Source organism: Prionailurus viverrinus, chromosome C2 (assembly GCF_022837055.1).
Source record: "Prionailurus viverrinus isolate Anna chromosome C2, UM_Priviv_1.0, whole genome shotgun sequence".
In the NCBI taxonomy this organism is placed as follows: Eukaryota; Metazoa; Chordata; class Mammalia; order Carnivora; family Felidae; genus Prionailurus; species Prionailurus viverrinus.
The window spans coordinates 10,420,644-10,447,420 of record NC_062569.1 but is presented as its reverse complement, the minus strand read 5'-3'; the positions used below and the strand labels follow the sequence as shown (position 1 = coordinate 10,447,420).

Below are 26,777 nucleotides of genomic sequence, written 5' to 3'. Positions count from 1 at the left end.
TATATTTGTAGGAGGGAATAAATGAGATCGTTCCTCTAAAGCACTTAGCACTGTTTCGGGCATATGTCAGAGCCACTGAATGGGAGGTAAAGCATTATTGCGATGATAATAATACTATAAAAATAATTGTCAGGCATTGTGTTTTGCCTGTGCTGTCTCTTTGAATTCGCAAAACCACTTTGTGAAGTAGGTGTAATTGTGTCTGTTTTTCAGACCAGGACATGAAGGCTTAAGAATTGGCCCAGGCAGACGCAGAAGGACAAATACTACATGATACCACATGTAGGTTGAATCTAAAATAGACTCACAGAAGCAGAGAGTGGAATGATGTCCAGGGGTTGGGATGAGGGGTCACGGGGAGGCATTAGTCAAAGAGTATCAAGTTTCAGGTATACAAGATGACCAAGTCCTAGAGCTCTACTGTACAGCTTAATGCCTATAGTTAACAATATACTTTAAAATTTGCCAAGGAGGTAGATCGTATATTAAGTGTGTCTGTCGCAAGAGGGTGGGAGGAAACTTTTGGAGGTGATGTATGGGTTTATGGCATAGATTATGGTGATGGTTTCACAAGTACATACCTATCTCTAAATATCAACTGATATATGTTAATTATGCACAACTTTTTGTCTGTTAAAAAAAAACAAAAACGGAAGAGTTGGTCTAGCATCATGCAGCTGCTAAATGACAGGACAGGAGCTCACTCTGGCATCTCAGCTCCAGAACCAGTGCCATTTACTTCTACTCTGCTGCCCGTGGTTCTTGCGGTTCTTGAAGCCCCGTTGTGACCCAGGGCAGCCTCCAGGGTCACAGCAGGGGTCTTCTCTGACCACGTGGAGAGGTGGTGGGACCCCGCAGCCTGGCTGCTTGTGCTTTCTCTCCATGTGTGATGTTGGATGAGGCTGGAGGAGGCATCCACTGGGTGAGCCTGGGGGATGAGGAAGAGGCAGCCCCGTGGCCCCTAGTGACTCTCATTCCCGGACCACACGGCTGGGGAAGGGTGCAGTCAGGGTGAGGCCTCGAGAGCTTGATGAGGAGAAGAAGTGATCCTGTTTAGGGGCTGGGAAGAGTTCCAGAGCTCAACCTCTTCTCTGGGCCTGATCTCTGCTTTTGGGAGGAGGGCCACCCGAGAGCCCTGGGTTGCGAGGAGAGGAGCTCTGGACTGAGAACAACTGCCGTTTTAATCTTGGCTGCCTGTGAGAGCTCACGCCGCCTCTCTTGACCTGTTTTATAAAGAGTTAGAGCAAATCATTTCTAAGGGCTCTTTTAGCTCTAAAATGCGGTGGTTTTGTAATTTTAAATTGGTGGATTAACCTTCTCAGCACAGCACCAGGGCAGGTGGGATAATTGTCACCGCCATGTGCAACACACACTTTCATTGGGGCAAGAGAATGACCACAGCTCCCTTGAGCCACCTGCTGCTGCTGGTGTCTCTGCCGGTGGGCACGGGGTGGGGGGGTTGGAGGGGGGGAGGAGAGTAATCTTACAAGGAGAGCCTTGGGTTGCTAAGCTACAGTTGAGGGCCTGTGGGTCTGCATTTCTGCAGCCGTTCACACCTGCTCTGCCCTTGAGTGATAAAAAACTCATTGCTCTGACGTCTACCCTGCTTCTGTGTCACTGATTGTACCTCCGAGTCTGAAGCACTGTAAGACTTGGAGTCAGTCATTGGTTTGTATCCTGGTGCCCCTGCTTGAGCTGTTAAGACCTACAGCAAGCTTCTTAATGTCACTAAAGTTGGATTTTTTTCGTATTAAAAGAAAGTGGAGATAATAGTATCTGCATTAGAGGACTTTGTGCAGCTTAAGGGAAAAGGTGTAGGAAAGGGGCTTAGGGTCAGTGCCTGGTACACGGTAGGTACTCAGTAAAGCAAGGTAGTGGTAGAATTAACCTCCACCCTCTGCCCAGAAGCCAGCATCCTCTTTTCCTGAGCTGGCCAGGACAGCGATTGATCCTTCCATTTTGTTTGGCTTCCCATGTCCTCATTGCTGCATACCCAGGCCCTGGCATCTGTCAGAGAATCAGACTTTTCACTCCGCCATTGGTAGACTATCATCGGTACAGTCTTAAGAGTTGTCTCTTTTCTCCATTTTGAAAGCATAACAGAGGGGCCCTTCCTGGCTGGATACCGGGTACTCAACCATGAACCAAGCCTCAGGGAGGTGCTGGAGACTCTGATCTGCTAAATTGCCCCTCTTTCTACTATTACCAGTACAGGCCGTGTCAGGCAAAAAAAAGGGGGGGGGGTGAGAAATAAACGAGATTAAAAAAATGCCTAAGAAAGCACTTCAGAAACTGAGGCAGATAGAAGGATGCTTCAATTTGCCCCCCAAAACTGCTTCACTCAGCTCCTAGAGCACAGACTTAGTGCACCCTCCTTTCCAGGATCCCCTCTGTTCCAAGAAGCACTGGAGGAAGGTGTCGAAGATGCCACCACGCCTGCAGACACAGAGCTGGGCAGCTGGGTGAGAGGCTGCCTGCCGTGGGGGCTCATCTTCTGGGCTGGTCACCCAGCATGGGTGCGGGCTTCACTTCTGGGGGGCCCTGGCCAGCTTCGGACAAGGCACAGAAAAGCCACTCACAGGGGCCTTGTGGTCTAGTAAGGAGTAAGAGTTGCGGTTATTCTAGGCCTGGGGCAAGAGGTGCAAACTCACATGCTCACTAGAGCCAGGGACCAATGGGGAGGGTGAAGCCGAGGGCGGGGGGGGGGGGGGGGGGGGGGCATGTGACCTGGAAACCTAATGCCCAGTTTAAAGGTCAAGCTGATGAAGTCGTGTCGGGAAAGTGGCCTGGTGGTACCTATGTGTATCAGCTTGGGCCCCCATAACGAAGTGCCACCGACTGGGTGATGAACAACAGAAATTTATTTCTCACGCTTCTGGAGGCTAGAAATCCAAGAGCGAGGTGTTGGCAGCTTTGGTTTCTCCTGAGGCCCCTGTCCTTGGCTCGCAGACGCTTGCTTCCTCACTGTGCTCTGTCGCACTTTTCCTGGCTGAATCGCTAAGTGCTTTGTGCCCCATACCAGTTGGGTCCCCAAATCTGGTGCCCGAGGTAGAAAAGGCAGAGAAGAGTTAAGTGTGATGACAGTTGCATCCCCTGGAAATCCATGCCCTGGAAGGCCGAGAAGATGAGGGCCAGATGGTACCTGGGCTGGTTATTAACACACGTCATGTTGACAGGCTCCACGTTCAAATCCTCCTTGTATGGACTTCACTCCGTACAAGCTGAGGCGCTTGGGACACATTTACTTAGCTTTTCCTAGCCTCTGTGTCCTGATCTGCAGATGGGGAACATGTTAATAGTGCTATGCTAGCCCCTTATTGTTGGTTTGAGGATGAAATGAGGAAATGTACAGCAGTTTCTAGTACGCTGCCGACATACGAGGTTGGAGGTGGTGATGGTTGAAATTGTTAATTTCATGCTGAGACCTGGCTGCTCGGGGGCCCTCTTCACAGGAGAAAGGAAACAAGTCATTAGGAAGACGGGGGGAGCCTGGGAGGGACTGTGAATGTGCCACCAAAGCCATTGGGGGTTCAGTCCCTTTAGGAGTGGTTTGGGGTTGTATGGCTGGTTTAGTACCTGTGTTTCATTCATTGTTAATTTGAGGAACCCTAATGAATTACAGTTCTGACAGCTAATGTGTTTTGAGGCCTATGTAGGTACTTTATGTGCATTAGCTCGTTTAGTTCTCCCAGCACCCTAAGGAGGTTATTATTCCCATTTTACAGTTGAGGAAGTTGAGGCTTGAGGCGTTAATCTGCCAAGATCATAAAACCAGCTCACACCTAGGATCTAAAGGAAGGTAAGTATGAGCTGTGTGGCCTGGGAAGAATTCTTGGCCACCACCGCTAGGGAGGGGGATTTAAATCTCCACTGCAGTCTTGTGTGTCCTGATGCCTGCACTTAGCCCAGATTGGATGCACTTACGTGATGTGGCAGATCTGCCAGGGTTTTGCACCTTCCTAAGCAGATTCTTTTGTTACCCACCTGACGGTGCTCTTCCTCTCGGGAGCCCTTTGGGCAAGACTGGTGAGCGGCAGGGATTTTTAAGCAAGGCTAGTTGACCGCTATCAGGATGACCCAGGGGGTGATCACATGATGAGTTGGGTCGGTCCCACTGAACCGGGAAAGCCTGTGGTGTGTACAGAATGCTTCCCTGACATTCCTGGGACAGGACAGCATCCTGTGGTGATGGTCCCTCCTCTCCCCGGGCAGTGAAGGTGCCCTCTCCAGTAGTGTTCCAAAGCACACATTCCCTTCCTCTGTGACAGCTGCATCACGTCAAGTTTTAACAGCCTCTTGTCCCCTCTGCCACAGAGAGAACCTTGAGGATAGAGATGTTTTTGTTTTTGTTTTTTCCATTTTTGTATCTCTTGCACATTCTTTACTCTCTTTTGGGTTGATGCAAAGCCTCACTCTCCCATTCTCTTCATGTCATCTTAAGTCTTTGGACTCAGGTTCATGAATAGATATTCATAAGGACTGATATAGATAAACATAGGTCATCTCCCACCCACCTTCCTGATACTTAGGTAGAGTCAGCCAGAAGCTAAGAAGGGCTTGCTGTGGCACCTGTACCAGGGAGGTGCCATGGTGGGCGTCCATTTTGCTTGGTCGGTGACTGTGCCATATTGGTCATTAAATTAGTTCCACGTCATGCCTGTCTATATCTAACCAAAGCTTTTTTTTTTTTTTTTTTTTTTTTTTTTTGAGAGAGAGAGAGAGAGAGAGAGAGAGAGAGCACAGGCATGAGAGCCGGGGAGGGACAGAGGAAGAGGGAGAGAGAGAATCCTAAACAGGCTCCAATCCTGACTTGGGGCTCAAGTCATAACAACCGTGAGATCATGACCTGAGCCAAAATCAAGAGTCAGACACTCAACCAATGGAGCCATCCGGGTGCCCCCAAAGCCTATTTAAAAAAAAATTTTTTTTAATGTTTATTTATTTTTGAGAGAGAGTGAGGGAGGGAAGAAGGGGCAGAGAGAGAGGAAGACACAGAATCCGAAGCAGGCTCCAGGCTCTGAGCTGTCAGCACAGAGCTCGACGCAGGGCTCAAACCCACGAACTGTGAGATCATGACCTAAGCCGAAGTCGGACGCTTAACTGACAGCCAGCCAGGTGCCCCTAAAGCCTATTTTTAAGAGAATGAAGGGTCATTCTAAGACCCTTTGTCAGGAATGACTCCAGGGCACAGCTCTCTACCTTGGGCCAGAGATCCAGGCCTCGGCTGATGTTTTCAGGAGGCGTTCCCTTCGGGGGTGTGTCCCCAGCTTGCCTCCTTGCTGGAAGATGGAAGCTGTGGGCGAGGGCTCTTTCCGTGTGCTGCAAGCCCCAAAGCCTTGTGCTGTGTGAGCATGTGTATCCTTCCCTGCTTTCTGCTCCTGCCCCTCACCTCTGGGGTCCACGGCACCAGAACAGACTTTGTCTGGGACAAAGTGATTGACAGGTAACTTGAGACTAGTGTGGTCTGGTCCGTACAAGTTAACAGACCCCTCCCTTCCTTGAGGCCTTCATGCCCTGAGCAGGCAGGCTGAAAACCTGATCCAAGCTGTTGGTGCAACACCTTAAGAGTCCAATCAGGACTGTGTTTTCCATGGAATGAGTTTATTTCCAAAGAACACAGGTTTGTAATCAGCCTTCCAGCCCCACAAGCAGAGAAGGTGCCACCGTGGTCATTCTTTTGAGGAGTAGAATCAAGGTTCGGGTCGGTCCTTTTGTTTGGCTTTCCCCCAGCCAGGACGGCTCTTAATCTGCCTCTGACAGGACTTCACTGGGGAAAGCAGCAGGGACTCGGCCCTCCTTTTCCGGCAATTCTTGTGCCTCGAGTGGAAGGGTTGTATCCCCTCAGTCGGCAGACAGGCCTTGGAGAATCTGGGGCGGAAATATTATAGATCTCCTCTTGTAGGAAGATGGGTTTAAAGAGAAATTTGCTAAAGTTGGGTTACTTTTTAAATTCTGCAAAGTAAAAGATGAGATGTGGTGCCCATTTTGCACGGGCAGCGGATTTTTGTTTTGCGTGGACTTGATCACACGTTTTGAGGTCAGAGTGGGTTTATGTTTGATGGTTGGCAGTAATCTGGGGATCGGTTTTAAGTGCAGGTTATATCCTCGGTAGTTAGTGTGTTGGGACAGGAAGTGCGTGTGGTCCCGAAGTGATGGAGAAGCCGCATTGTCTTCACTTAGGGTGTGGGTGAGATGAGTAGTGGGGAGAGGTGGTTTTTCCAAGTTGTATTTTCTCCTCTTTCTAAAGGAAGAACAAGCAAACGAGGACCAAGGTCGTTGGGTGCCCCGTGAAGCCTGTCTCCTTTAAGAGTTGCAACACATCTCGTCCCCCACCAGCATTCGCTCCCCTGGCCTCCTCCCTGCTGCAGCACCGAGGGCTCTCAGCTCCTCAGCCGTCATTGGTCCAGGAGGTGGCTGGGTGGGAGTTAACCATATCAGCTGCCTGAGTGGACAAGTTATTCCATGGGGAGGGAGAACTTTCTGCCCGTAGCTGGATGTAAACCAGGGAAGCGTGTTGCTTCATTTGAGGGTGGTGGCCACGTCATGACCGTGAGAGGAAGCTGCCCAAGGGGAGAAGCGGCATCCCAGGGAGGCAGAGCAGAGAGGGCGAGTATTCTCTGACAGAGTCCTTTAGCCACCAGCCCCACCCAGCCAGCCCAGGCTGGAGTGTGGCCTTTGAGCAGGGTGGGATGTGTGGGCCTTTAATTGGGCTCGCCCCTCCCTGATTTGAGTCCTTTGAATGCCGTGTTTCTTTTTCTTCTTCATCCCCTGCCCTATTTCAATTAAAACCAGGTTTTCTGTGTCTTGATGGTTTTGAGCACAGTGTTTAGAGTCAGAGGACGCTAGGTTAATATCTAGACTTCACACTTGCATGGCCTTGGGCAAGCGTTGAACCTCATTGACCTCAGGTTCCTCACCAGAGGATTGGGAATAATGATACTTCATAGGGTTGAGGGGAGCACCAAATGGGATGTTGTACGTAGAGGCTCTGGGAACCCCTGAAGGCAAGGCAGGCTTGGAGCAAGGGCCAAGCTGGAGGCCTCTGTTAGGACATCTGTCTTAGCCTTGCCCAAGCAGGAAAAGGGTTTATTTTTCTTTTCTTATTCTCTGTGTGGAATGGCCCATGTCAGAGACCCTCCAGCCTCCCCAGATCCCATCCCATTGGAGGCTCTACTCAGACGGGGCTGGTTTCCTTGGCCCTTCACAGATCACCGGACCTTCATACCCACCCACAGATCCTAGATGGACAGGACATTTTTCAGGGGGCACTAGGAGGAGACAAAATATATCATCCTGGGTGACCTGTGCCTCTGAGGGCTACCGTCTTTCCTCTTCCTTGTCCAAGGAGCCTCATGACAAGACCCCTCTGGGGCAGCCCTCATCTCTGAGAGGTAGTCCAGGTGGAAATGTGTGGGGTCAAGTCCTGACCTGTGGACAGGTCCTGACCAGTGGCCCTGCCACTGAGACTGTTTCTGGAAAGAAAAAATGGGGACAGAGTGAACCATCATGCCGCATGGTGGTAAGGAAAGAATCAGTGGGGTCGTGCATGCACGTAAGGGACGCCGAACGGCACTGGGACAGCGGGAACCAATAGGTGTGCGGTGCTTTCCACATCTGACTGCAGACGAGGTGGAGGCTGCCCCCTGCTCAGAAGCGGGTTCACTCGGAGAGAGAGGACTAGAGACAGCAGGTGAAGGAGGGGTGAATTCCAGCTCTGTCTTTGAGCTGTGAGGTCTCAGGAGAGTAAGTACAAAGGAGGATGGACTGCTTCGGCGTGTGAGGGAGCGTCCTGTCACTGCAAGTACCTTGTGATGCTGGGATTCTGGCCCCTCCACCCATTTCAGCAGAGCCAGGTGACAGAGTCGGGCATGGAGGCCTTCAGTCTGAAGGAGTTCTCATCCCTGATCGCCATCATTCTGAGTAGGCTCTTGGCGCACAGAGTGGCACTAAACAGTGGGTCAGACATCAGGACTGGACACAGTACGCCCTGTCAGCCCGTCTGGCGAGCCGCAGTCCCGCAGAAGGCAGCAGCTTGGCTGAGTGTCTTTCTTAGTCCCCAGTGCCAAGGAGGGTGACCTGAGTTCTCCCTCACCGTCCTGGTCTCCCTACCACTGCCTTATCGTCACTGAGACCAGTGCCCTCTCCAGGAGCACCGAAAATTGGCCTGGAGAAAGGGGACATCACCCACTCCGTTTTCTGGTAAGCAAACTTGGCCCAGTTATTCGCCACCATTTTGAATTTCCTCCTGGAGTTTTTTCATCCAGAAACATTTTCAAATGGTGATGGACAAAGGCCTCTTTTATGTTGTTTAGTGCTAGGGGTCTGATTGACGTGCTCTGTGCCTCCACTGTTATCTTTTGAAAACTCTTCTGAGCATTTTGCCCGATCCTTGAGTTCTCCTGGCTTATGCGGGCTGCTGCAGTGCATTTGGGGGATCCGGGGAAAGGGGACACAGAGGGAGTGTGGGAAACAGACCGAAAGATACTTTACAATAACCATTGACTGGCCAAGTACTTGTTGGTTTTTTCCTACTGCACTTTGGCTACTTCACAGCAGGTGAAAATGCAAGGGTGGCTTGTCATCTGTCTTCACAGTGGCAAAATACAGAAATAACTGGGTTAGTTAATGTTCCCCCAGAAGCAGATCCTGAGACAAAGATTCAAGGAGAAGTAGATTATTTGAACTGCATCCCAATAAACATGAATAGGGGCATGAAGAACTGAGACCGGGAAGGGAAAAGGGGCATGCCTCAGGCCGATTATGGTGTGGGCAACCGCCTAATCCGTCAGGAACTCTGGTGCCGGTGTAGAACGTGCCTCCGAACTCTCCTACCTGGGGAGGATGGGGTTTTCTTTCTTTATTTTTTTTTCTCTCTCTTCCTTCCTTCCTTCCTTCCTTCCTTCCTTCCTTCCTTCCTTCCTTTCTCATTCGTATTTTAATCCCAGCATAGTTAACATACCGTGTTGTATTAGTTTCAGGTATACAATATAGTGATTCAACAGTTCCACAGGAGTGGGGTATTTATGCAACTCTTCTCATCAGATGTTGGTGCAGGCTGCCTGGCCTGAACATGGTCAAGTTAGAAACCCACGCAGTCTGGCCTCTGGGCCCCGTGCTTTAACCACCGCATGATTTCTAGCGAAATTCTCTGCCCATCCCCAGCAAACCTTCCTTCCCATTTTCCTCCTTGGGAGACAACTTGCGAGCCTGAAGGGCCCCGTGGTCCAATCTGTATTTGTCCTGTCTTCTGTCGGCATCCTTCTGGCCCGGCAGGGAAGGGGGTGGTCACTTAGCATCTACCTAGACATAGTCCTCTCTCCTCCCCAGGCTCAAAGGCTAGCCTCTGCCTGGTTGCCTCATCACGTCCTGAACCCCATAGTTTCCAGTTCCCATAAGCTTGATCCCAATTCTGAGCTTAGGGCCTCCCTGGGATTGGTTACTGCTCGCACAGGTCCAGAGGAGAGCCCCGGCCTCCTTCCTCTTGTGGCCCCACCTCACTCCCCACCTGCCTGCTGCCAAGCTCGCGTTTCGCTGCAGGGAGGCCTAGCAGAGGGGCAGGTGGCACACACCCACCTAGAGAGGTGCCCGTGCAGGTTAGAGGTTGGTCTTTCCTTGTGTCCCTGCAGCTCTTGCTCCCTGACGTTCCCTGGGTGTGTCCGCTGCAGCCTTAGCTGCTGTTGGACAAGTTCCCGTCTGTGATCAGAACAAAACCCGCATCAGCGCCTGCCCCGTGCATCTGCCTCCCATCTCTCCAGGGAGGGCTCTGTTTATCTTATATTTTCTAAATATTCACTTATTACTTATCCATTCCTTAGAATTCTGTCATTTGCAGCAGGGATTTATTTGATTCTTTGTTGTTACCTTTTTGACTTTTTATTACGGAAAACGTCAGACACAGAAGAGGACCACAGAAAGGCCGTCATCACCATCTTTCACAATTATCAATTTGCTACCGTCTCGGTCCATCTGCCTCCGTGCTTTTTTTGCTGGAGTATTTCAGAACAAACCACATACATGTCATTTTACCTAATGTTCTCTTGTTAAGTTTTCTAACTTTTTATGACTTTTTAAGTAATTTTAGACTTACAGAAAAGTTACAGAAAATGCTTCACTCAGCTTCCTCTGATGTTAAATCTTACATAACCACAGTGCAATGATCAAAACCAGGAAATTTACATAGCACCATTACCTAAACTACAGACCTTATTCAAATTCTGCCAGTTTTCCCACTAATGTCCTTTTTCTGGTGCAAGATCCTACCTTGTGTTTAATTGTCGTGTCGATGAGCACTGGATGTTATATGTAAGTGATGAGTCACTAAATTCTATTCCTGAAATCATCATTATACTATATGTTAACTAAGTTGGATTTAAATTTAAAAATAATAATTTTAAAACAATTTAAAAAAATGGCGTGTCTCCTTAGTCTCCTTCAATCTGGGACAGCTTCTCAGTCATTCCTGGTCTTTTGTGACCTTCACTCTTGACGAATCCTGGTCAGGTATTTTGTAGAATGTCCTTCAATTTGGGTTTAATGTTTTCTCTATTAACTTCTCTATACGCTATATTCAGAGCTAACAGTGGAGCTAGACCAAATTTCCCTATTTAGAACTATAGATCGAGGTCGTGTGTTTGGGTAAGAAGATGACAGAAGTGAGGTGCCCTCCTCAGTGCATCATTGTCAAGGGGTACATGAGGTCAGTAAGTTATCACTGGTGATGGTAACGTCGATTACTTGTTTCAGGGGCTGTCTGCCAGGCTCCTGTGCCGTAAAAGTTCTATTTTTTGCCTTCGTAATAGATATGTATCTCACAGGGAGACAGTTTGAGACTATGCAAATATCCTAGTTCTCGTCATATTTCCACGCACTAATTTTAGCAGTCCGGCAGTGGATCTTGCCTGGAACCATTATTACTGTGATGTTGGCCAAATGGCGATTTTCTGTTTCCGTCACTGCTTCTACATTGACTAATTGGAATTCTACTGTAAGAAAGATCTGTTCCTTTGTCCTTATTTATTTACTCAATTGTGTATTCGTATCAGTATTGACTCTTGCATACTTACTGTGTTCTCTGGGTTCTAATCCATTCCTATTGCTTTAAAAAAAATTTTTTTAATGTTTATTTTTGATATATGTAGAGAGACAGAGCATGAGTGGGGGAGGGGCAGAGAGAGAGGGGGACACAGAATCCGAAGCAGGCTCCAGGCTCTGAGCCGTCGGCACAGAGCCCGATGCGGGGCTCGGACTCACAGACCGCGAGATCATGACCTGAGCCGTAGTCGGACGCTTAACTGAGCCACCCAGGCGCCCCAATACCTATTGCTTTTTGTTACATGGTCCCAGATCTAGCCGCTGGGGCCACCTTGTGCCTTTTTGATATGTCCTCAGCATTTTTTGAGAACTTCCTTACATTCTGGCACTACGAGATATTCCAAGCTCATCTTGTACTTTCCCTGCCCCAGCCCTGGACGCAGTTATTTTTCACAGAGCCCAGGTTCCTTAGTAGAGGATGATACTAGGAATCAATACCTGAGTGCCACCTGAGTGCCAGCTGTGCCGTCACTGCTCCCAGGCTCTCCCGCTGGTCAGAACTAGGAGCTGCCTGCGTGTGAGTGCACTCCTGCCGCCCCACCCCCACCCCCAGCTGTTCTCCTGCTCACATCCCTCCTGTTGTGCCAGCCTGAGTCCCTCTCCAGTTCCCTGACCCAGATCTGAGCTGAAGCCCTCAGGGCCGCCTCTCCAGCTCCCCAGTGAGACACCCTGCTCATCGGCCTCTGCATTCCCTTCTTAAGCCCTTTTTTGTCCCTTCCTTTCCTTTCTCAGTTCTTTCCCTCTCCTGACATTTATGGATGAATTAACTCTCCCTCCTCCTGGCTCTTTCTGTGTCCTTTTTTTTCTCTTCTTACCCCCTAGAGAGATGTCAGAACTCCTGCTATGGGCATGTGAGGACACAGGTTTTCTCTTCTGAGCAGCCTCGGAACTATCCGTCCAGTGGTATGGACACTGTCCATGTGGTTAGGATAGTTGGTTCCCACAGAAGAACCAGGGGACACTGGTCAGAATTGGTCAAGTACCAGCAACTTAATGTGATTCAACCTAATAGCAAAGTAGTTCTTAGCTGGTGGGGCTGGGTAGGGAATTTCCAGGAGGGGGCACATGTTTTTGAAAAAGTATATGCAGCAGTATGATTCTACATATGCAGATGCAGGTATAAAATACCAACTTCAGGAGGTAAAGGTTGATGAAATCCTTCAATCTTGGGGGTAGACATTGTAAAGAGAATCATGACGAATAGGGGATTCTTGGAAGAAGGGGATACTGGACTTTACAGTTGAGTATGGAGCATTAAAGAGTTTCTCTTCTTTATCGGCGGGTACTTAAGTTTGAAAAGACAGGGAAACATTGACGTTTAAGCAGATTTCTTGGCCGTAGGGTTCTGGGCTTGCAGAGATCCTCTCCTGGAGATTAAAAGGGCTGACCAGAGCACAGGCAAAACCCAGCTAAGAAGGCAGCAGCTTGTGTCCTCTCCATTACTCTGGGGCTGGACCAGAAGTTCTCTGCCTTTGTTCCACAAAAGCCTTGAAGACCTGCATGAAGGACATGAAGTTTGTGGGCTCTCAGGATAGCTGTGACTTTGCCTTCTTCCTTACAGACCAAGAAGGCCCAATGGGATTGAATGAGTGGGAGCTTTGTTAAGGGAGTAGCTCTAAATCCACAGGGTTCAAATCCACAGGAATTTGCTTAAAGTTAGTCATCTGCAGACTTCGGGACTTGAACTGCCATAAGGAACACGCTCTTTGTACTCCGTTCATGCCAAGCTCCCCCTCCAGGCACCCCATTCAAACTCCTAGGCTTGCCTCTACCACACTGAGTGGAGGGACGCTGAGGCTGGGAACTTGTCATTGGGTTTTCTACCTGTTCTCCCCCATCTCTGGGCTACTCTGCTCAAAGACTTACAGTAGCTCCCCATTGCCTATAGGATAGAGTTCAGATTTCTTGACCTAGCACCAAGGCCATTGACATTCTGGCCTTTGCTGATTTTTCTTTTTTAGAAAAAAGTTTTTAATGTTTACTCATTTTTGAGAGAGAGAGAGGGAGACACAGAATCCAAGGCACGTTCCAGACTCTGAGCCGGCAGCACAGAGACTAACGTGGGGCTCAGACTCACAAACTGCAGGACCATGACCTGAGCCAAAGTCAGATGTTTAACCGACTGAGCCACCCAGGTGCCCCATAGTTTCTAATTTCTAATACAAGAGTTTCTTGGAGGGCTTTGTTTACCCAAGTTAGAAGGGTCATGGGGAAACTGATACCAAATAGCCCCACTAGGTTAGAGCACAGCTCAGAAACAGAAGGCACAGGTCAGACCCCCATGTGTTTGCTCCACACAACATGCACAACAACAAAGTTGAATTATTCTTAGTTTAGAGGAACCAAAACCCCAACCCAAACCAGCTTCCATAATAAGGAAAGTTCACAGCAGGAAGTCCAAGTTATAGGGCTCTGAGATGTCACTAGGGTCCTTCCTGTCTCTCCTCCATCATGCCATCCTTGTTCTCAGGCTGGTCAGCAGATGGCAGGCAGCGGCCATGGGACAGCACCTTCTTTTGTGTCCAGTGGGTGGGAACATGGAATGTGACTCCTTCCCTCCGTTCTACTTGGTTCTACTCAGGTAGCATGCTATGCTGGGCCAGTAACTGGCCCCAGAGGCTTGTTCTCTGCTGATCAGCCCTCTGGAGGTGGGAGGTAGGTCTTGGCTTCCTCTGCACCTCCTGGGTATCAGGGGGAGGGGTGGCTTTCTGAACAAACCTGGGGTTTTAGTAGGAAGAGGAAAGGAGCATGGATCCTGGGTGGAAATAGTGCTCCCTCTATCCCTTATTAATGCACTAGACTTGGAAGCCCAAGTAGAGAGTTGGTGACGGACTCTGGCCCAAGATGCCAACAGAGGACAGCATGTCCTATCTCAGGCCCCATCTGTGGGAGGAATCCTCTTAGATTTAAAATCCTTTGTTTCAAATGACTGTAATGAAAAGTGACAGTTCCCGCCTCAGCACCAATCATCTTTTGCTTCGAGTCAGATGAAGGCAGCCAAGTGTGTCCAAAATGTTTTAAAATGCCAAACTTCATTGTGCATCCCTATGGCCCTTTATTAACCATCTGGTGCCTCAATTTTTTCCCTTTTCCCCTCTGCTAGACACTTATTAGGTTGACCCTAATTGCGTGAAATTGCTGTTTTTGTACGTGACAAGCAGTCAGCTATCAGTATTCATGAGGTTCAACGAATACACCATTTCTGACCTTCTCCACAACCCTGTGAGGTGGGTGCTGTGCTCTCGCTCTTGCTGACGGGGAACCTGACTTCAGAAAGGCCGTGCCGTAAAGTCACGGAGCTGGGGTTTGAACCCGAGTCTGTCTGGCTTTTTAGCCTTAAACTTGCCTGGACAGCACACATCCTCCTCTGGGAGCCACCGACCACCGGTAATGCGGCAGGAACTCAGAGCCAGGTTGGTGTAGGGTGTGATGTGATAATTCCTGAGATCAGGGGTCTCCAACAGAGCAGACCAATTGGTCAGACTTCTTGGTGCGGTCGGTGCCCTGAGACCGAGGTGTGCTACCTGTCCCCCGCACCCCCCCTGCACCTTCCCTGCCCCCCTGTCGGGGAGGGTTAGCAGAAGGTGTGGCTGCTCTGGCAAGGTGAGAACTCCAGAGGACTTTCCTCAGGCAGGGGGAGGGAGGCTGCAAGGGATGGAACGGGCCTGCCCTCCCTAGCAGAGCTGTGCCTAAGGGGGTGAAGAGCGGCTCATCCACATCAGTCCTGGCCTGGCCCTAGCGGGTGGCAGCTGGGTGGAGCAGTGGACGGACTGGGCTGTGCGGGGAGCCACCTGCCTTCGCTGGACCCTGAACTCAGAAGCTGTGTGGCCAGGCCTGCACGTGACCTGCTGCTCTCCCCAGCCTTCAGGAGGCAGCACTCGCCAGGAGTTTAGGATGCCTCCATTTTTAATCCTGCCGTGTCGCAGAGTTGCTGGATGATTCGGGGCACTTCTCTAAGGTGAGGAGGACTTGCTCAGTAGTTCACCTGAACGACGGTGGAATTCCTGGGGCGCCTGGGTGGCTCAGTCGGTTCAGCGTCCACCTCTTGGTTTCAGCTCAGGGCATGATCTCGCAGCTTTGTGGGTTCAAGCCCCTCATCAGGCTCTGTGCTGGCAGTGTGGAGCCTGCTTGGGATTCTGTCTCTGTCCTGTCTGCCCTCTCCGACTCACGCCTCTCTGTCTCTTCCAAAGTAAACTTAAAAAAATTAATAATAACAGTGGAATGCCTTCCTAAGAACAAAGAGCCCTGTTTTTATTCTTTTTTTTTTTAAGTGTATTTATTTATTTTGAGATAGAGAGCACGTGCATGAGTTGGAGAGGGGCAGAGAGAGAGAGAGAGAGAGAGGGAGACCGAGAATCCCAAGCAGGCTCCGTGTTGCCAGCGCAGAGCCCAACGCAGGGCTCGATCTCCTGGAACATGAGGTCATGACCTGAGTGGAGATCAAGAGTCGGACGTTAACGAACTGAGCCACCCAGGCCCCCCAGAACTCCGTTTTTTAAATAAATTTTTGTGGTACTCGTATGAGTTTCCAAGTGCTGCTGTAACAAATTTACCAGAAACTTGGCTTACAGTGACAGAAATTTATTCTCCCACAGTTCTGGAGGCCAACAGTCTAAAATGAAGGTATTGACAGGACCGTGTTCCCTCTGAAAGCTCAAGGAAGTAGGGGCACTTGGGTGACTCAGTCGATTAAATGTCTAGCTATGGCTTAGGTCATGGTCTCCCAGTTTGTGGGTTCGAGCCCCGTGTGGGGCTCCGTGCTAAGCGCTCAGAGCCTGGGCCCTGCTTCCGATTCTGTGTCTCCTCTCTCTGCTCCTCCCCTGCTCGCACTCTGTCTCTCTCTTTCTCAAAAATAAATAAAACATTAAAAAAAAAAAAAAAAAGCTCAAGGAGAGAACCCTTCCCCTTTTTGGCTTCTGGTGGCTCCTGGTAGTCCTGGGTGGTCTTTGGTTTATAGCTACATGATTCCAATCGCTTGTCTTTGTTTTTACGTGGCTGCCTGCTCCGTTCCTCTGTGTTTTCTGTCACTTTCTGTCACTAGGGACACTTTCATTAGATTTAGGGCCCACCCTAATCCATTATGATCTCATCTCAAGATCCTTAAATAATTGTGTGTGTAAAGACCCGTTTTCCAAATAACATCACATTCTGAGGTTCTGGGTAGACCTGAATTTAGACATTATTCAACCCCCTAGAGTACCTCTAAATATATGAAATTAAAGGTGCTTGGTTTTGTGTGGAGGTAAGTGGGGGCCCACGACCCTGGCCTCGTGTCCTTGTTGCCTGCCACCACCCTCGGCCCCCAAGGATGAGGGTCTGCAAACCACTAGGTACTCAAGGCTCCAGGAAGCCCTCGTTCACCATATCCCATGGTGATGAGACTTTGGACTTATAATTTTGAACTGATGCTGGAATACATTAAGACTTTGGGGGCTCTTGGGATTCATGGCCTAGTTCTTTGGTTGAAGAGCCACTTGGTGTTTCTCAAATGTGGTTGTACCCCCCAGAATCACCTGGGAGCTTAGTAAAACAGATACCAATGAGACTTTGGGTGCTGGTCAAAACAGAGTAGACACATTTATCCCTACCCATCCACTAATACAGCTAAAAATACAGGACATTGTGTATAAAACATCAGAAGACTGAAAGGTGGAGAGAAGAACACAGTACTGAGTTCCTTGGATTTTCTATTTGCCTCCTATGTATCCCAGACTGGGTGCCAAAGAAGCCCACAACCCAGAAATGCCAGTGAGCATCGACCAGAAAAAGCCCCAAGGAAAGCTCGCTCGCTGTCTCGTCAAAGGACTGGAAAAGGAGCAGCCTAACAAAACAAACCTTTTTAAGAGTAACACCCTATTCCTGCAAAACACCAAGGAAAATTGCTTCTCCCCTCCCTCCTGGTTCTAGTAAAGGCTGAATGGACAGCTTAGACATCCATCCTTGCTTTGTGGTAACCAACCAGGTACCCACCCCCACCTTCAGCACCCCAACCTACCCTCCCCCGATGGGTCTGGATGAGAACCTGGACCTTTACCACCACCCGGAGGTAACAAGATTCCCCCCCCCCACCACCACCACAGTCCCCTTGAGGTGTCACTGGAGCCTAGACTTCGACCCCCACCCAGTGATGATGAGGTACCCCCTGGGTGTCAGTAGAGGCCAGCTGAGGAGCTGAGATTTCCTACTCCATGGTTCTGCTGTGTCTCTCACTCTCCCTGCCAGGGTGCTGTTGGTGGAGGCCACACGGGGAGCGTGGATTTCCTCTCATCCAACGGTAGAGACTCCATGCTCTTCCTTCCCCCACTAGCATGGTTCTTGCAAAAACCTGCTAAAATAGAAGGTTTAACATAAGCTCCAGAGTATCATAACATTATACCCCAAATGCCCAGGCTAAGTCTCAGCAAAGAAAGGAAACATATAAAGAACAAAATGGAGATTTGAGAACCGAAGAGTGTAGTAACCAAAATGTAAAAAATCACTGGAATGGCTCAATAGGAGAATGGATATGACAGAAGAAAAAAATCAGTGAACGTGAAAACAAACAATGGAAATTATCCAATTTAAACAACAGAGAGAAAATAGACTGGAAAAAAATTGAAGAGAGCCTTAGAGACCTAAAAAGACACACACACACACACACACACGCACAATATTTATAATTATATATAATAAATATTTACAATCATATATATATAGTATTTAACATTCATGTACCTGGAGGCTGAAAAAGTATCAGAGAAACAATGGCTGAAAATTTCCCAAATTTGGTGAGAGATACAAACCTACAGATTCAAGAGTGAATGAAGCCCTAACAGGGTAAACCCAAAGAAACCTGCACCAGGACACCTGATAATCATCAGGCTTCTGAAAACCAGACTCTTCAGAGCCACATGAGAGGAAGGATGCATTATGTCCAGAGGAATGGCAGTTTAGGTGCAGTGGATTTCTCATCAGAAATCTGGAGGCCAGAGTGCAGAGAGAACTGTCACCCCAGAGTTCTGTCCCAGTGAAAATATTCTTTAGGAATGAAGGTGAAATCAAGACATTGTCACTTGAGGGAAAACTAAGAATTTGTTCTCAGCAAACTTCCCTACAATGGTAATGAAGGGAGGTTCTCCAAAGAAAAGAAATGATAACCAAAGAGAACCTGGGACAAAGAAAGAATGGAAAGAATAGTAATAGGCTTTCCTTTCCCTCTCGAGAAAATGACATTTGACAGTTGAAACCAAATTTGTAATACTGTCTGATGTGGATTTTAATGTCTGTAGAGGAAATGTTGAAGGTGATTGCAAGGGAGAAGGGTAAAAGAGCCCAACAGAGATAAGGTCTCTTTACTTAGTCGAGATGTAAAATGTCAATACTAGTAGACTGTGCGAAGTTGCATGTCAATAGTGTGATGCCTAGAACAACCACTAGAGAATCTGTACCAAGAAATACACTCAAAAACAGTATAGATAGATAAAAATGTAATTCAAATAATCTGCAAGAAGACAGGAAAAAGAAAAGATGCCTGAGCCATACTCCAGACCTGTTACTGAATCAGAACCTCCAGGGTCTGTGCCTGGGAATATAGAGTTTTAGTGAGTGCCTCTGGGGATGTTGACAACCAGCCAGGTTTGAGAATTTGTGGTCTAGACCAGTATTTTTTAAACAGCAAATTGCCGACCCTGTTAGGCTGTAAAATCAATTAAGGTGAACACCCACACCCCCCCCTTCCCCCACCTTTTATTTATTTATTTATTTTAATTCTTTTTTTTTCAACATTTATTTTTGGGACAGAGAGAGACAGAGCATGAACGGGGGCGGGGCAGAGAGAGAGGGAGACACAGAATCGGAAACAGGCTCCAGGCTCCAAGCCATCCGCCCAGAGCCTGACGTGGGGCTCGAACTCACCGCGAGATCGTGACCTGGCTGAAGTCGGACGCTTAACCGACTGCGCCACCCAGGCGCCCCCCCTCCCCCCCCCCCCCTTTTAAAACAGAATAGAATACCGGGCTGGAAAAGGAAACACTGGAGTACATTATAGCTAGTCAGAGTAATTCTTTGTGAAATGTTTTGGTGGGGAATACGTATGAATGTGTGCGTGCTCAACCCTTAGATGAGGGTAGGCTGGAAGAGACAGTGTCCCCAGGAATGACCGTCAACTGATGCTGGGTAGGAGTTGGTAGACAAGTAGCCCGGCTTTTGCAGAGTAGTGACGGACTCGTTGACATGCCCTCTGTTGGCTTCACTCCTTGTCCCTCTTAATTCCCTACTCTCCTACACAGGTTTCTTGGGATAATTTCTCAAACTATTTTGACTCCAACCCTTATCCCTGATTCCAATTCTGAGGGAACCCAGCCTAAGCCACTGCCTCTTTCTGAGCAGGACTGCACTTTGATCTTTGTGATCGCAGGGAGAGGGAAGTTGCAGGACACCAAGAGTCCAAAGCTAGCCCCAAGGGAATCAAGGGGCAGCTCCGTCCCTCCCCAGCGCAGTGCCGTGTAGGCATCAGGTGTTACGCATGCTCCTCCTGTGAGGCCTGAGCATGAGATCCGTCAGTCTGAGCTGTCCTGGGCTTCACAGCAAGTGTCACCCTTCCCCGGAGCGCAGAAAAACGGAGCAGGTGGTGTAGCCCAGCCAGTCCTCTTTGTCGGGGTGTCAGTGGTGACGTGCAGACACAGTTCTATTACTGGACCACGGAGGGGGCACAAACCTACCTGTCCTTTCATGGGACTCTGAAAGGCATGATTTCCAAACGGGAGCTTTAAACAAGAGCAGAGGGTCCCCCGTATCCCGCAGGTGCACCTGCTGTGTGTCCTAAGAAGGGGCATACTGGGGTCCTGGGGTACAGCCTGGCAGCGACACTCACAGGCCTTCAGTCCCACGTAAGGAAAAGTCCAACAATGCCAGGTCCCTACCCGGGATTTTCCCCGTGGCCTCTCATCACAGGTCCTCTGGTTAGCTGTGGCCACAGTGGTGCTTCATAATAAACAGCCACAGGATTCCGTGATGGACAACAATAAGCACTTACCCAGCTCAGACGTCCCTGCATTGACTGGTGGTTCTGATGATCTTGGTTCTGAACCTGGGGGTCAGGTGAGCTACACTGGGCTTGGCCGGAGCAGTGCTGCTCCACACGCGTGTCACTCCTCCTGGGACCGGAGGTTAGGCTGAACACGTTCTCCTCACGGCAATGTCATAGGTATAAAGAGGTCGAGGCCAGCCACACACGCTCTTTTCAAGGCTCCGATTATGCCTTCTCTGCTAACACTTCATTGGCCAAAGCAAGTTATGCGGTCAAGCCCAAAGTCAAGATGCGGGGATGTATACTCCCCCTGTGGAGGCAGAGGGGAAGGGAGGCAGTGAATATTTGGAACAGCCGTCTAATCTACCACACCTTCGAACGCACAAGATGGTTCAAGAATCCAGTGCCGGGGTGCCCGGGTGGCTCATTCGGTGAAGCGCCCGCCTCTTGACTTTGGCTCGGGTCATGACCTCAGGGTCGTGAGATCCAGCCCCGGGTGGGGCTCCACGCTGAACTTGGAGTCTGCTTAAGACTCTCTCTCTCCCCCTCTTCCCCTCCCCTGATCGGTGCCCGCATACACGCTCGCTCTCAAAACAAAGAGAATCCAGCGTTGTGGCAGGCACAGTGCCCGACACGCCACAGGAGCCTAAGGTGACCGCAGACAGACCGTGCCGACACCTCTCCCTTTTCCTTGTCTCCCGCAGGCTTTTGCCGACTGTCAGCGTGCCCACAGAGATGGGTCGAGCCCGCCAGGCCTGTGGCACTCCCCGGGGGCTGTCCTGTCACTAGGGCCCCGTGGTGGCATTAGGATGCACCTGTCGGCGGTGTTCAACGCCCTCCTGGTGTCCGTGCTGGCAGCGGTCCTGTGGAAGCACGTGCGGCTGCGTGAGCATGCGGCCGCTCTGGAGGAGGAGCTGGCCCTCGGCCGCCAGGCCCCAGAGCCGGGCCCCGCGCTGAGGATCGACTACCCCAGGGCGCTGCAGACCCTGATGGAGGGCGGCACACACATGGTGTGCACGGGCCGCACGCACACTGACCGCCTCTGCCGCTTCGAGTGGCTGTGTTACTCCAGCGAGGCCGAGGAGTTCATCTTCTTCCACGGCAACGCGTCCGTCATGCTGCCCAACCTGGGCTCCCGGCGCTTCCAGCCGGCCCTGCTCGACCTGTCCACCGTGGAGGACCACAACACCCAGTACTTCAACTTCGTGGAGCTGCCGGCCGCCGCCCTGCGCTTCATGCCGAAGCCCGTGTTCGTGCCCGACGTGGCGCTCCTCGCCAACCGGTTCAACCCCGACAACCTCATGCACGTCTTCCACGACGACCTGCTGCCTCTCTTCTACACCCTGAGGCAGTTCCCCGGCCTGGCCCACGAGGCCCGGCTCTTCTTCATGGAGGGCTGGAGCGAGGGCGCACACTTTGAGCTCTACAAGCTCCTCAGCCCGAAGCAGCCACTCCTGCGGGCACAGCTCAAGACCCTGGGCCGGCTGCTGTGCTTCTCCCATGCCTTCGTGGGTCTCTCCAAGGTCACCACGTGGTACCAGTATGGCTTCGTCCAGCCCCAGGGCCCGAAGGCTAACGTCCTGGTCTCGGGCAATGAGATCCGGCAGTTCGCAGGGTTCATGATGGAAAAGCTGAACGTGAGCCGGGCAGGGGCTCCCCTAGGCGAAGACTACATTCTGGTCTTCAGCCGTACCCAGAACAGACTCATCCTGAACGAGGCAGAGCTGCTGCTGGCACTGGCCCAGGAGTTCCAGATGAAGACGGTGACGGTGTCCCTGGAGGACCACGCCTTTGCAGATGTCGTGCGGCTGGTCAGCAACGCCTCCATGCTGGTCAGCATGCACGGGGCCCAGCTGGTCACTGCCCTCTTCCTGCCCCGTGGGGCCACTGTGGTCGAGCTCTTCCCGTATGCTGTCAATCCCGACCACTATACGCCCTATAAGACGCTGGCCACGCTGCCTGGCATGGACCTCCAGTACGTAGCCTGGCGGAACATGATGCCAGAGAACACAGTCATGCACCCTGAACGGCCCTGGGACCAGGGGGGCATCGCTCACCTAGACCGGGCGGAGCAGGCCCGTATCCTGCAAAGCCGCGAGGTCCCGCGGCATCTCTGTTGCCGGAACCCTGAGTGGCTCTTCCGAATCTACCAGGACACCAAGGTGGACATCCCATCCCTCATCCAGACCATACGGCGCGTCGTAAAGGGCCGGCCGGGGCCGCGGAAGCAGAAGTGGACTGTCGGCCTCTACCCAGGCAAGGTCCGGGATGCGCGGTGCCAGGCGTCAGTGCAGGGCGCCTCTGAGGCGCGCCTCACCGTGTCCTGGCAGATCCCGTGGAACCTCAAATACCTGAAGGTGAGGGAGGTGAAGTACGAGGTGTGGCTCCAGGAGCAGGGCGAGAACACCTATGTGCCTTACATCCTGGCCCTGCAGAACCACACCTTCACCGAGAACATCAAGCCTTTCACTACCTACTTGGTGTGGGTCCGCTGCATCTTCAACAAGATCCTCCTGGGACCCTTTGCAGATGTGCTGGTGTGCAACACGTAGCGAGCGTGCCGTGGCCAGGCCTGGGTGGGGGCGTGGCTCCTCCAGCTCAGTGGCCCTGGGCCCACTAGCCCCGTGTGGTGGCTTCTGGGAATTGTTTATTTATTGAGCAGGCCTGCCCCAGGCTTGTGCCCCCATGTCATCTTACTGCATCTGGAGTGTGGGGTCCACAGTCCTCTTTGCCCTGGTACGATGGGACCCTCCCAGCCCCCTTCTCCCATCCTGAGCATCCAGACCGTGGAGAAGGTCCTTAGCGGGAGGAGGAGGAGGAGAAGGAAGAAGGAAAGTAAGAACCCTAAGGAGCCTCTGGCCGAGTAATTGTGCCGTTCCCTGCGGAATCTTTCTGGTTGATCTCCAGGTGTTTGGAAACTGTGAGTAGATCACGTGGTTGCTTGGGTGGGTGGTTCATCAGCTTCCGTCATCATGAAATTCGCCTGTAGCACAGTAAAGGTGTGTGTGGAACATTCATTAAATGATTATAAACATCTTGGTCCAGTCTTTTTTTTTTGGACAGCAGGAAGCGGGCTGTTAGTCGGTACCCACATGCTCTTTAACCCCAGCTGTCACCCGAGGCGACGTGGTGATGGGAAAGCGCCGAGGACTGTGACGTGAGACAGGCTGGTTGGATTTCCTCTTGATCGCTGGACGGATATCGCATTTCCGGCTAAGTGGGGCAACGAGGCTGGAAGCGGGAGGGACGGGGCTGTGGTGAGCAAGAGCAGTGTCCACCAGGGGGTTTTCTTAGGCTGAAGAGGACTCCCAAGACCACAACAGACCACACTTGGCATCGGGTCCCCTTAGAAGGACATAGGACAGGATGTTCAGCAGGAGAGCGTAGAGCACTTTTCTTCTGCAGGAGGAGCCCTCACACCAGCCCCGGGGCCATCCTCGCCCTGTTCCGCAAGTCCCTGCTCGAGGGTGACGGGGCAAGACCCATGTCAGTAGTTGGGGCCACTGGCTTAGAAGCCCCATAGGAGCCATTCTCTTTCAAACAACGGTCTTAGTTCCCAGGCCCCTCAAGGAACATCCCGGATTCTAAAGCCATTGCACTCAGGGGAGCCCCCAGCTCTGGCGTCCCACCAGGTATTTTAGTTCATTCACAGCCCTTCCAGTGCAGATGTGGCTTATCTGTCAGACGTCAGTTTTACTGTGAGCAGTTTTGCCAAATAGCACACCTGTCATTCCACCTTTGTCTGGCTTCCGTGGAAACAGCTAAGATCAACTGTGTCCTGAAAGAAGAGAACCTGTTGCAAGTGTGACTCCTGGGAGGGACAGAAAGGGGGTCCAGGAGGTAGAGTCCCAGGCTGTAGCTCAGTTCTCAGATTGTCACACCAAGCCGATCAGGAGTTCTGGAGCCAAAGTGAATTAGATGAGTAGCCTGGTCACTGGCTGAGGGCTGCTGTGGGAAGCATGGCCTCCGTGCCGGTTGGTGGTGGGTTCAGAGTAAGAGATCTAAAGTGGCACATTGTCACGGCCACCTGTGCCTCCCTGACATTCCTCTTACCCAGAGTATCTTTGTCCCTAACTATAGCCTCCATATGCCACCTTCTCCAGCCGCCACGTTCATCCACACAGAAAGATTCAGTTCATTTGGAAGTTTCACACACCGCCGGTGTGGAGGTAAAATGACCCAATTATTTGGAAACCATTTGGTGGGTTTTCACTAAAGCTGAACACATCGTTACCCTGTATCTTGGCAACTCCACTGCTAAGTATACCCAAGAGAAACAAGTACTTATGTCATCAGAAAGACATGTAGAAAATCTTCACGGCTCTACACAGCCAGAAATTAAACCCAGAGTTTTATCAACAGGTAGATTCATGCCAAGGACACAGCAATTAAAAAAAAAAAAAAAAAAAGAGAGAAATCTGGGTATACGCAGCAGTGTAAATCTTACAGATACAATGTTGAGTGAAAGAATAAATGTTGTACGATTCCGTTTCCATGAAGTGCCAGAAGAAGAAGAAAAATCTACGGCAGCAGAAGTCAGAATCGCTACTGGGAAGGGTAAAGACAGATGGACACAAGGGAACTGGGGAGGCTGGGAATGTCGAGCTGGGCGGTGGTCACACAGCGATTATCCGTGTAAGCAGTCATCAGCTTATACTTGAGATTCGTGCACTTTATATACTTTACGTACATTATACCTTAACTAAAAAGAAACAAAACCTTGGCTCAAGGGGTAACTCTTCTGGAAAATTCAGTGTGTGTCTCCTCCAGCTCCTTGGTAATTAGGGCCTGCCGCATCCCCCAAACCCCAGCCGTGCCCCCGTCATGGCCTGATACTCTGCTCCTACCCGGGGTTGCCCACAGGCCAGCGGCTCTGTGTGGGTGTTTATGTGCGTGGATCATGATGTAGAAGAGGTGCCATGAATGGTTCACTGTTTCAGTGAAATGATGGATTTCTGCCTGTGTCCAAATGGCTTTTCACAAATTTATAACTCTGGTTTTTTTTTCTCTTAACATTATAACATGAACACTTCACCATGTCACTGAAAGTTATTCTCTGAAAACAAGATTCTGGTTGGCTGTAGACCATTCCATTGGATGGACTCACAAAAAAATGGATACCCTTTCCCCAGATCACAGCATCTGTTACCTGGCACGAACCTGGACCTATGTGCCCAACAGCCCAGCCCAGGCCCTTCGACAGCACTGACTGTTTTTTCTTTTGCTTCTTCTTTTTGTTTTTAACATATTTCTTTCATTGATGTTTAGTTAATTTACAGTGAAGCGCATAGATTTTTTTTTAATATATAAAATTTATTGTCAAATTGGTTTCCATACAACACCCAGTGCTCATCCCAAAAGGTGCCCTCCTCAATACCCATCACCCACCTTCCCCTCCCTCCCACCCCCCATCAACCCTCAGTTTGTTCTCAGTTTTTAAGAGTCTCTTATGCTTTGGCTCTCTCCCACTCTAACCTCTTTTTTTTTCCTTCCCCTCCCCCATGGGTTTCTGTTAAGTTTCTCAGGATCCACATAAGAGTGAAACCATATGGTATCTGTCTTTCTCTGTATGGCTTATTTCACTTAGCATCGCACTCTCCAGTTCCATCCACGTTGCTACAAAGGGCCTTATTTCATTCTTTCCCATTGCCACGTAGTTGAAGTGCAAAAATCTTCAGTGTAGAGTTCCGTGAGTTGCACTCATACATATTTCTTTGTACCCCCACGCCCTTGCAAGATGTAGATTATTTCCATCATCCCCATATTTGCAGTTAAAAAAATTTTTTTAAGGTTTATTTTTGAGAGAGAGAGAGAGAGAGAGAGAGAGATTGAGAGAAGCTGTGCAAGCGGCAGAGGGGCAGAGAGGAGGACACAGAATCTGAAGCAGCCTCCATCCAGGCTCCAAGCTGTCAGCACAGAGCCCGACGTGGGGCCCAAACTCACAAACCGCAAGATCATGACCTGAGCCAAAGTCGGATGCTTAACCGACTGAGCCACCCAGGTGCCCCATATTTGTGGTTTTTTTAAACGTTGGAGATTTAGTAGGCAAGAATTGCTTGTTAGTATATGGGAGTCATAAGAGCGCATTTAACATTAAGGGTATTAACATTTTGTCATTACTGTTTGTTTTAAATTTGTGTCTTAACACGGCCCATCAAAGGATCAGGGGAAGGGAAGGGCAGCGTGAGAGCTGGGATCTGGGGTGCTCAGGAAGCCCCTCCGACAAGCCCTTCACAATAACCAGCGGCTCCCTCCGCACCCCGTGAGCCAGCTCTGAGGTCACCTTGCTGGCTGTGGGGGAGGGGGGGGTGGCAGCAGGCCAGTGCGAGGCTGGGAGGGGAGCACACCCGGACACCTGATGCAAAGCAGACACCGGAGGGGTGCTCCTCAGCCCCTGACTGTCTAGTCTCTGGCCGCCCCTCTCGGCCACCCCTGTGTGGTCAGGCAGTCTAGGTTCACCTGCCTCTGCCCCAGGCGTCTCCCAACAGCGCGTGTGGCCCCATGGAGGGTGTCTTCGTGAGGGCCTCCCCCTCCCAGGACAGGAGGGTAGCATCAGGCCTGCACATAGTCCTCTTCAGATGCGGCAGAGGGTGGAAGGGAGGCAATGACACCCTGCTGTTCCTCCCGCAGGGGGGTGTGGCCCTGCTCTCCCTGTCCCCGGGTTGAAGATGGCCACAGC

The 26,777-nt window shown here is 50.5% G+C and overlaps 1 protein-coding gene and 1 long non-coding RNA gene across 15 annotated transcripts in view; one reads left to right on the top strand and one right to left on the bottom strand.

Moving 5' to 3' along the window:
- POMGNT2 (protein O-linked mannose N-acetylglucosaminyltransferase 2 (beta 1,4-)) overlaps nt 1–23,137 on the top strand; it is a 51,397-nt gene extending 28,260 nt beyond the window's left edge. For 9 of the 14 annotated variants that reach the window (XM_047876003.1, XM_047875998.1, XM_047875999.1 and 6 more), the window contains one exon: nt 20,803–23,137. In XM_047876003.1, coding sequence (XP_047731959.1) covers nt 20,908–22,650 — 1,743 coding nt within the window. In that variant the 5' untranslated portion in view covers nt 20,803–20,907 and the 3' untranslated portion in view covers nt 22,651–23,137. Of the gene's footprint in view, nt 1–213; nt 283–2,382; nt 2,463–3,725; nt 3,800–6,247; nt 11,156–20,802 lie in introns of those variants that run through there. The other 5 variants (XR_007155804.1, XM_047876007.1, XM_047876009.1 and 2 more) reach the window with 5 other exon arrangements.
- LOC125175442 (uncharacterized) lies at nt 11,242–20,805 on the bottom strand. Its single transcript, XR_007155806.1, has 3 exons — nt 20,105–20,805; nt 17,277–17,419; nt 11,242–12,587 (listed from the first exon to the last, which is right to left on the bottom strand). It is a non-coding gene; the product is annotated as an uncharacterized LOC125175442 (long non-coding RNA).
- Nucleotides 23,138–26,777: the final 3,640 nt, after the last annotated feature.